Raw genomic sequence first — 9,695 nt, 5'->3', positions numbered from 1 at the left:
AGTTTTAGGACATCTTTGGCCATAATTCTAACAATTTTTTTTTCTCACATTGCCACTATTGATAAGAAATAGATCCGGCAGTATGATGTAGAGTCAAAATAAGAGTCAATGCAATGGATTTAAAAGGGAAAACGCCGCCGCGGAAATTCAAAGTGGAGCGATCGACACCCAAGCTCATAGCCACTATTTTTGGGATTGTGGAAGAATTTTATTCATTGACCATATTTAAAAAAAACTACATTAAACGGAGATTATTATGCTGTACTGTTGATAAGAGTGCGTCAAGTGGTTGTTGAAATATTGAGAGGCAAACTGGCGAAAGGAAATCTGTTATTGCAAGATAATTCGCCCGCGTACATCGCGCATGTTGCATCGCTTGCCTCGGGTAAAATTAGTGTTCAGGAAATTAATCACCCACTACACAGTTTAGTCCGAATCCCTAACTATTTTGTCTAATTCTAAAATTGGAAAAAAGACCTTCAGGAACTAAGATTTTTGAGCGACAAAGAAATGGAGGCGGTGTATAGTAGAGGGAGATAAAGTAGGAAAATATATTTTTTATACTTTTCTATCGGCATTTTTAATACCCTAGGCTCAATCTTTTCAGCCGGCCCTCGTAGTTGAAATGGAACGTGAAATTTCAAAATCTCATATTGGAAACTTTTTGTCTCCGTTTTCATTCGGTGTTAGATGCGCACTCACTTTCAACTATCGGGGTCAGTAATAGTAACTTACATAAAAATTATTTACAATTACATTACATAGTTACAGTCTTACCTGTAAATAGGCACGTCGTCCTTATACCACACGACTAGCAGCAACACGTCTGTGGGCTGCGGCGAGCGAGTGTCACAGGGCAGTGTCGCCTCGCCGCCAGATACCGCTGACACCTTCACGGCGTCTAGAGACTCCGCCATGACACTCGGCGGCGGTCGGAGACCTGCCAACAATATCGGTTAAATTTAGACCTGAGGTTAAGTTGACGTTGACGCGTGGGACAGACATTATAGTTGTGGGAATAAAGATTAGGTTAATGACTTTTGGATTCGTAGATGAAAGATAAAGCTGAGATGAGACCTGAAAATATATGAAAAAGAACAAAAATATTTTTTTAACAAATAACCAGAGCAAACATTTATTTAATAACTAGCGGCCGCCCGCGACTTCGTACGTGTGGATCCCGTTTTACCTCCTTAGGGGTGGAGTTTCGTAAAATTCTTTCTTAGCGGATGCCTTTCAACCCGATCCGTCCAGTGGTTTGGGCTGTGCGTTGATAGATCACTATTTCAGTCAGTCAGTCATTCAGTCTGTCAGTCATTCAATCAGTCAGTCAGTCACCTTTGAGTTATACATAGTACCTAATTGACGAAGGTTATGTACGAGTTATTCGTATTCTGAGATACGTAACTTTCATAGCGAGGGCGAATTGCTATAGGTCATGCTTGAAAGAGATGAAAAATAGGTCAGTAAAGTTATTTTTTACAATAGTTAAATTAATATTCTTGGGAATTTTATGAATACCACGAGTATGACGATAATTGATCGCTTGTATTTCCTGTCAGAAAACTTTAATTTGTCCCGTCATGTTTTACTCCAGAATAAAGACATCTGGAACAAAATCCAAACCACAGGCTACTTAAACGTTACGTTAACCTACCTGACATAAATCACGTCTACCGTCATTACTTAATTGTGCCAAGGTTGAATAGTTAAGCGGCACCGAACACGTATCATTACACTTCGATTGATCGTTAACAACTACAGTTATGAACGAGAGACCGGCACGAAGGTTGATAGCAAAGTGGCCATAAATTTCGGTGCTTAGCATTTTAGGGTAAGTTCACACTGGCGAAACTTGATGCGGAGTTCGGTGCAGGACGTGTAGAGTATCAATGGGTTTAATTCGTCAAATACTCGTAGTGATACCGAAAGTAGCCAATAAGTTCGCAACACGTCCTTATTACAATTGGAATGTGTTGTCAAATTTTTACCTTTGGTGTGACGAACTATTTATCACTGACTAGCTTTCCGCCCGCGGCTTCGCCCGCGTGGAATTTTGTCTGTCACAGAAAAACTTTATCGCGCGCGTCCCTGCTTCAAAAACCGGAATAAAAACTATCCTATGTCCTTTCCCGGGACTCAAACTGTCTGTATACCAAATTTCATCAAAATCTTTTCAGTGGTTTAAGCGTGAAAACGAGACAGACAGACACAGAGACAGGGTTACTTTCGCATTTATAATATTAGTATACATTGTACAGACGACACGTCATCATAGAGCTTAACTCAAAATTTTATGAATTGTATTTGTATGATTTGATACAAATAAGCGTAAGTGGAACCCGGTGCGCTACCAATTCTGTCAGAAAAACATCGTCATCAGAAATTAATTCCTGATCTGAGGTGGAATTGTGTAAAGCAATCGTTATCATTTGACAGTTCATAACGTACGATAAAGTCGATTATACAAAGCGTTTGACAGAATAATCATACGTTATGAACTGTCAAATGATAACGATTGCTTTACACAATTCCACCTCTGGTAGGTTTGCTGTGATAAATAAATAGGTGTAGCATTATGCACAGTACCTTTCTAAGAAACCCAGAACAGTTTCATTCCTAGAAAGGATAAACGATGGGTCTTAAATGCCTGCATTTTTCATTTCCTAAACCATACTTCAGTCCCGCGTTAAGCTCCGCGTTCGTATGAACGAGTCCTTAGAAATTAGTTTCTTGGTATATCATTAAGTAGTTATGCTGAGGAAGCAAAAAGGAAAAAATATACTACGTAGCTTCCTTGAGAAATTTCTTTACTGGCTGAAATAGCTTTGGATTGTTAATGTATTTATTTAAACCAATCTTTTACTTGATAATTCATTAATGTTGGAAACACTGGGACCTTGATTATCATTTTTTATAATATGATTTTACGATAACGTAAGCCCAGTAATAAAAGTGCCAAATTAATTATCGGGGACTATAATCTTCAATGTTGCTACTAGTATTTTTTGGTAATCCGTAGTTCTTAGTGTGTTCAAATGTATTGATTTAACTCTATTAAGAACATTAGTAATACCATTGAAAAATATTACTAAGCAAACTATGTAATATTTACTAAATAATTTAAAGGTACTAATTGCTACAAAGACGGACATTTTGCTTCTTAATTAAAACAATATTATTTTATGTATACTCGTACAATTCATAGAATTGTAACAAAATTGGCTTTTGTTTGATATACAAGAACTGCCTTAATTACAAAAGTAATGCATTTGAAATGAGGCAAATTATCTATCTCTCCTTTGTAAAGAAAAGATAAATATTTACATTTATTCAGCGATATTTCTAGCTTCAACTACATCCTCTTTAGTAATAAGAAGCTTCGTTAATAGTTTTACTACGAGTATAAATAAAGTAAGGCTGAGTTACACCATCTTACTTAACCTGTGATTGATAGACTTTTGACAGAATTTTGACGTTTGTTGTAGTAAAGATGACGTTTTCTGGAGTGGTGGCCACGAACTGGAAAACGCAGCGTGGGACGTCCACCCACAAGGTGGACCAACGACCTGATAAAGGTAGCAGGAAGGCGCTGGATGCAGGCCGCTACCAACCGTGCGATGTGGAAGTCATTGGGGGAGCCCTATGTTCAGGTGGACGTCCTGTGGCTGAAATGATAATGATGATGTAATAAAAGTAAGATGTTGCAGGCTAATAAAGTAAACTTACAACATTATAAAAGTCATGTTAAACATTACAGATATGACTTCAAAACAGAATCAATATCAAACAACCAAAGAAATATTTCTTTCAACACAATTTCTTCGGAAATCGTTCGAGAAACTCGAATCGTAAGATACGCGATGGTGACAAATAGCTCGATTAACAACCTGAATCGGCTAGAAGGAGATGGTCTGACTAACGACCCGATATATCAAAGGATTTCCCGAGCGCTGACGACTCTTTGAAGTCATTTACTTATTAAACAAAGGGGGTATTGATGTTTGTTCGTCCTTCCGGGGTACGGTTTCCGCTTCGCATTTCCGGTTCAGACCCACGACAAGCTTTCGGAGTTTCTCAGAGTTTAGGTGGATTTGGAGCTTTTTTGTATGATTTAGAATTTGAAACATTTACGAGTATAAATTAAAAGTCTAACGCCCACAGAGCTCTGTGATTGGTTCATGTATCACCCTGTGCATCCACGCGCACTGTGAGACCTCATAGTAATGTTCGTGAATACGGGCGATAGTTGCATTTTAGGAAAAAATGTATATAAAAATGAGTTGCACCATCTTACTTCAACCGTAATTATAACCTTAACCGGTGTTTTTGTGTGGATATTTTTGACGTTTGTTATTGTTAAAGTAAGATGGTGCCACCCGACTTAAGTGTTTTATTTCAATATTTAAAAGCCTATTTTAAAAGAAAACACGCTTTTAGTGACGTATTTGTAACACAATTTAACTAGATAGTGGATATTAATTAAACATCAAAGAGAGCTGATGCAATAGAAATTTTGAAAGACATATAACAAAAAGCAGTTCGAGAATCGCCCCAGAAAGAGCACTGAAAGGAATAATTAAATGTTCTCGGTTTAAGAGAGACATCGTCAGCTGGCCAACTATCCCTCCCTCTTTATTTAACGCCCGTTTAGGGGGTGGCGAGAATGCTAATCACGCCATTTGTCTCGACTCAACGCTTGCAATTGGTTTGTTGCCGAAGAATTGTCTTGGCAGGATTTATTGGGGAAACATTCGGGTGTATGTGAGATTGGGCGAGTCTCGACAATTTTCAGTCAGCAGATGTTTGCCGTAATAAATTGGCTAACCATTTTTGGCATGATTTTTTTAATTATTCGTTGAACGAAAAGTAGCTTCTTATCATCATTATCATCATCATTTCAGCCATTTGAGTTTGTTCCGGCGTTTCTTCTCAGCACTTGCCATATGTTTGTCTCGAAGCGCTGGTAGGGCCCAAAAGATAAGGAGACATGTAAAGTGCCCCATAAGGGCTACCTTTTCTTTTTTTTATTATTTTCTATTGACGTTCATAAGTGCCACTTGTGGTCTAAACTGAATAAATATTTTTGATTTTGATTTTGATTTTGATTGATTGGACGTCCACTGCTGAAAATAGGCCTCCCCCAATGCTTTCAATGATGCCTGGTTGGTAGCGACTTGCGGCCAGTGCCTGCTACCATTATGATATGAATAGGTTCTTAAAAGAAGATAAATTCAAAATAGTACACTTTATACAACAGAAACTACATTAAATCTGTTAGTTCTGATTTTTCGCGGACTTGTCTAGAATGTGAGTTTAATTAAAGGTTTTCATCTTTCTTCTTCCCCCTTTACTAAAAAAAATTCACTAGACTAAAAAAATTCAGCAATATTTTAAAGTCGGGAAAACTTGATACAAATACAAGATTTCTTTATTTACTACTAGCTTTCCGCCCGCGGCTTCGCGCGCGTGGACTACATTATCTACATATTTTACGGAATCCTATTTTTTTCCAAAATAAAATTTAGCCTATGTTACTCGTGGATAATGTAGTTTTCGAATGGTGAAAGAATTTTTAAAAACGGTCCAGTAGTTTTTGAGCCTATTCATTACAACCAAACAAACAAACAAAGTTTTCCTCTTTATAATATTAGTGTAGACAAGTTAGTAAAGTAGTGGGTGTTCTCCTTTTGATGCCTATATTGCTATGGAAATTTGGATGGTATTTATTAATAAGAATACTTTGACAAGACGTCTGTTGTCGCCTTCAAAGCTTACATTGATTTACTGAAGCAGAAAAAGTCTTGAAGGAATTTGTTGGAGAACGCTTTTTGAGTTCGACTTTATAAGCTCTATTATTAGGAATCAGTCTTAAATAGTGTCTAGTCAATCTCGTGTAATGACGTACGTGATGTGAAATTATTAGGTTTTATCCAGGAGGGCGAATTTGCCGCGAATGTCTTCGCGCGAACCGGAGCGTACCTATGTATGACGCGATCTATGCGCGAATGTTCAACTCGCGCGTGTCTTGAGGACGCAATGTATTGGCTGCTAGTATCTCGCCAACGCGCGTAGGATTCGCGGCGAATTCGCCCTCCAGGACAAGGTAGAATCTCTCAGATTCATTAAGCAGACGCTGGTATGATGAAGTAATATGAGAATAAAACGTATTTCATATGTTGTTTGTGTTGTTTTTAATTTTTGGTACGAAATTAATGTTTTTTCTTTCTTTCTATCTTTTTTAATTGGTTCCGGATCGACGCTTGCAATTGTTTGTTGCGAAAGAAAAGTGAAACTCGAGGAAAATTCCCGGAAAATGTTTTTACGGAGACACTGTTTTTTTAATTTTGCTTCACTTTTCCTGTAGCACAGATAACAAACAGAATTTATTCTTAGAAGACGTAAATTGGGTAAGCATTCATTTCTTTTAAAAGATACCTACACCAATTAGCTTCGCCTACGTGAGTTTGAATCAACAGAAATTCTATAAAAGTGTTTTCTTTCCAAAAACTATCATTTGTTACTTCCTAGATCTCAAACTTTCTTTGGCCCTTCAAGCCCCACGAATCGAGACACAACAATAGAAATCAATTGTTACGCGGTCTAATACGACCGCTTGTGGTTTGATGGGATCAAATTGTCACCATAATCAGTTCAGTGGTTTAAGCGCGAAAAGGCAAAAACAAACATTGTCGTATTCTTAATACTAGCATGGATGACCTAGAGAGGCCTAGGATGCGCGCCGCGATAAGCGGTTATCACGCCGTTTTATCGATTTTGCCCATACATATTGTCGTCGATAAAGTATATCACGGCGCGCATCCAACCCGGCTATTAATGTATAAACTCGTTTATAATTTGAGTATGAAACTCCACACCCACCATTCATCGCAATCGGACCGCTTCAAAGGAGTTATTTTAACGAAGTTTTAATAACCTTCAGAAGGGTTCATTAATCCTGATTGTAATTGTTTTCATACTGTACGCACAAATAGAACAGCCATAACATTTGTAATAAAAGATTTTATGTGGCCATTTAGTTCTAAGCTAGTGGTTTTTGAACAAGCTGGAGTGAAATCGTGCCTATATCACCACTTGACTGCACTGCAGCAAGTTGGTCGAGAATTCAAAGAAATATCTATTGCGATGCTATAATGATAATACCTGCTTTTGCATGGCAATAAACTAAGTTACATATCAGTATCAAACAAGATGGATACTTTAACACTTTATTTGTCACTTTGTTGTGTGTCAATAATAAAGTGTTATAGTATCTTAATTTTACGTTCGATCTGCATGTAGGTGCTTCATATGAATTGACATAATTATTCTTTTTTGCTGTGACATGGGTAGTATAATTATAGAAGATACCCATTGACTCCTACTGTACTATACTGGCCACATTGGTACCTACCAAGGGTGTCAATTACGATAATTGCCACATTTCGACATGTTATTTTATCGACCAATACCAGAATTGCTGCCCAAGAGAGTTGACCTTATTCCGCGTTCGTGTGCCATATTTGAAGGGTTTTTAATTAGCTTCTGGTTTTACGCCCAATTAATTAAAAAATAAGTGAGTTTTAAACTCATTAATTTAACTTTGAAATTACAAGTTTTTAATTATGCAATATGACCGGCAGGGTCATTATTTGATACATCTTAATTAATTGGGATAATACGAGTTACATTTAATTTAGTAAAGAGTGTATGAAAACCGATTAGTTCACAAAGAAATGGTAAATTTATGTGAATGTGTGGTAGGCATAAATTTCTTGCCAGAATGAGGCCATATTATTTGTTCTGGAGCAGTCTCAGGGCTTATCTGGGACGTATAAAAAAGCATAATTAAAAAAATCTTATGATAAAAAAGTAAAAAGCCCCAAGTGCGCGCTAAAGATTTTCCTCCAAAAACCGCCACTAAGTCAATACCAATAAAGTGTAATCTTATAGGGCATGACACGAACTTACCGAACATTACCGTATAAGCGCTAGCAATTCTTCGGAAATAAAAATTCGCAAACGCCTCTCACGATTCTACAAGTTTACGAGGAACATTTGAAACAACTGTTCCCGAACGTGACGCAAGATGTGGATGGATAGACAGCTGTTAAGGCTCATACCCAATGACTGTTTGTCACGTTGCGTTTTTACGACGTGAAGTTTTTACGCGTGATTGATCTTCATGACTGGAACAGGTATTTTTTATCTAGACACTGACATTTTCAATAACTTCTCCCTTCAACGTAGTGTCGATTACTGCTGGACAAAGGCCTTTCCAAGGATTTTGGAAACAACTGTTCCCGGACGTGACGCGAGATGTGGATGGATAGACAGCTGTTAAGGCTCGTACCCAATGACTGTTTGTCACGTTGCGTTTTTACGACGTGAAGTTTTTACGCGTGATTGATCTTTATGACTGGAACAGGTATTTATTTTATCTCTTTATTTACCAAGCATTTTCAACTTCTTCATTCAACGTAGTGTCATTCATTGCTGGATAAAGGTCTGCCCCTAGGATTTCCATTACAACCAGTGCTGCGTTGCCCGCATTTAGGTCCTTTCCACGACCTCGGTCTACCGAGTAGGATGCTTATACTATGTTTTTCGAAATAAATATACAGCTTTTTATTTATGTACATACGTTAATGTAACTACATAGCAACATGTTAAAATACTCGTAAGGCCTATAAAAACGAGAAGTTAATAGAAATCAGGTAACTCAGGAGATTTAATTGCCATGTAGGTAAATTACTCGAAACAAGAAAACACGAGAAAAGCAAAACACATCATCTGCGTAAACATGTTATATTTAATACACTCGTAACAAGGTTGTAAGGCAAATCACGTGTAATCAATTATTTTGTGAAATGTGACATCTAATTATAAACATATTTTGCGTAACAACCTAATGCCTCCCAAATGCAAATCGAAATACATATAACATCGTACTTTGGTAATAAAGTTGTTAATTGGAATAACATTTTGAAAACTTTTTTCGCGAAACAGGATTTACGGCCAGTAGGTAATTTACATTTGAAACCTTTTGATTGATTTAAAACGTCCAAACTTTTTTTTCTTATATAACTTTATAAATCGCGCAACAAGGGTTGAGGCGATCAACACAAGCAAAGATTTGTATCTGTATACGTTTGTCGCGCTGACGTCATGCATATTCGGATTAGTGTGTTCTATTTTCAAATATTACATCAGTGTGAGTAAATTCTTGCCTCAACTTTCGTTGCGCGACCTATACGATGCGGTTGGAAGTTACCAGTAACTTCCATGAAACCTGATCAGCCAAGTCTAGTTCAGAATCTGAAGACCGTTAGTGCTCGCAGACTTGTTGCATAATTGACAACCTGTTGATCAAATTCCATCACCGTGGCATCAACTGGATACCTGATGCAAATTGAGCTGTTATGATTGAGCTGGGATCTTCTGGACCATAAATAAGGAGGGACGCATGGCGTTAACAGGTCGTCATGGGAATAATGTCGCTTGTATGTTAAGCTGATCTTGGCAAATTGTTATATCTTAGTGCCAAGTAGGTATAGACATAAATGTATCTATGACTTGTTCATGTGACTAAGATTGTATTGTTTTACATTTTTAAGGATTTCGCTTTCTACGAAATCTCTATGGTGCTTAATGATGTACCGTTCTTCCATAGATTTCTTTTCTTACCAGAAATT

At 37.4% G+C, this 9,695-nt stretch overlaps 1 protein-coding gene across 1 annotated transcript in view; it reads right to left on the bottom strand.

The window, feature by feature from the left end:
* Positions 1–9,695, bottom strand: part of LOC114350301 (cell adhesion molecule 2-like) — a 229,551-nt gene that overhangs the window by 36,414 nt on the left and 183,442 nt on the right. The window contains exon 3 of the mRNA XM_028301037.1: positions 778–940. Coding sequence (XP_028156838.1) covers positions 778–940 — 163 coding nt within the window. The remainder of the gene's footprint in view (positions 1–777; positions 941–9,695) is intronic.

This window comes from Ostrinia furnacalis, unplaced genomic scaffold (genome assembly GCF_004193835.3).
Source record: "Ostrinia furnacalis isolate ACB-3 unplaced genomic scaffold, ASM419383v2 OfSCF0862, whole genome shotgun sequence".
NCBI classification, from domain to species: Eukaryota; Metazoa; Arthropoda; class Insecta; order Lepidoptera; family Crambidae; genus Ostrinia; species Ostrinia furnacalis.
The sequence above is the reverse complement of the archived record's forward strand: the minus strand, read 5'-3'. Positions and strand labels throughout refer to the sequence as shown.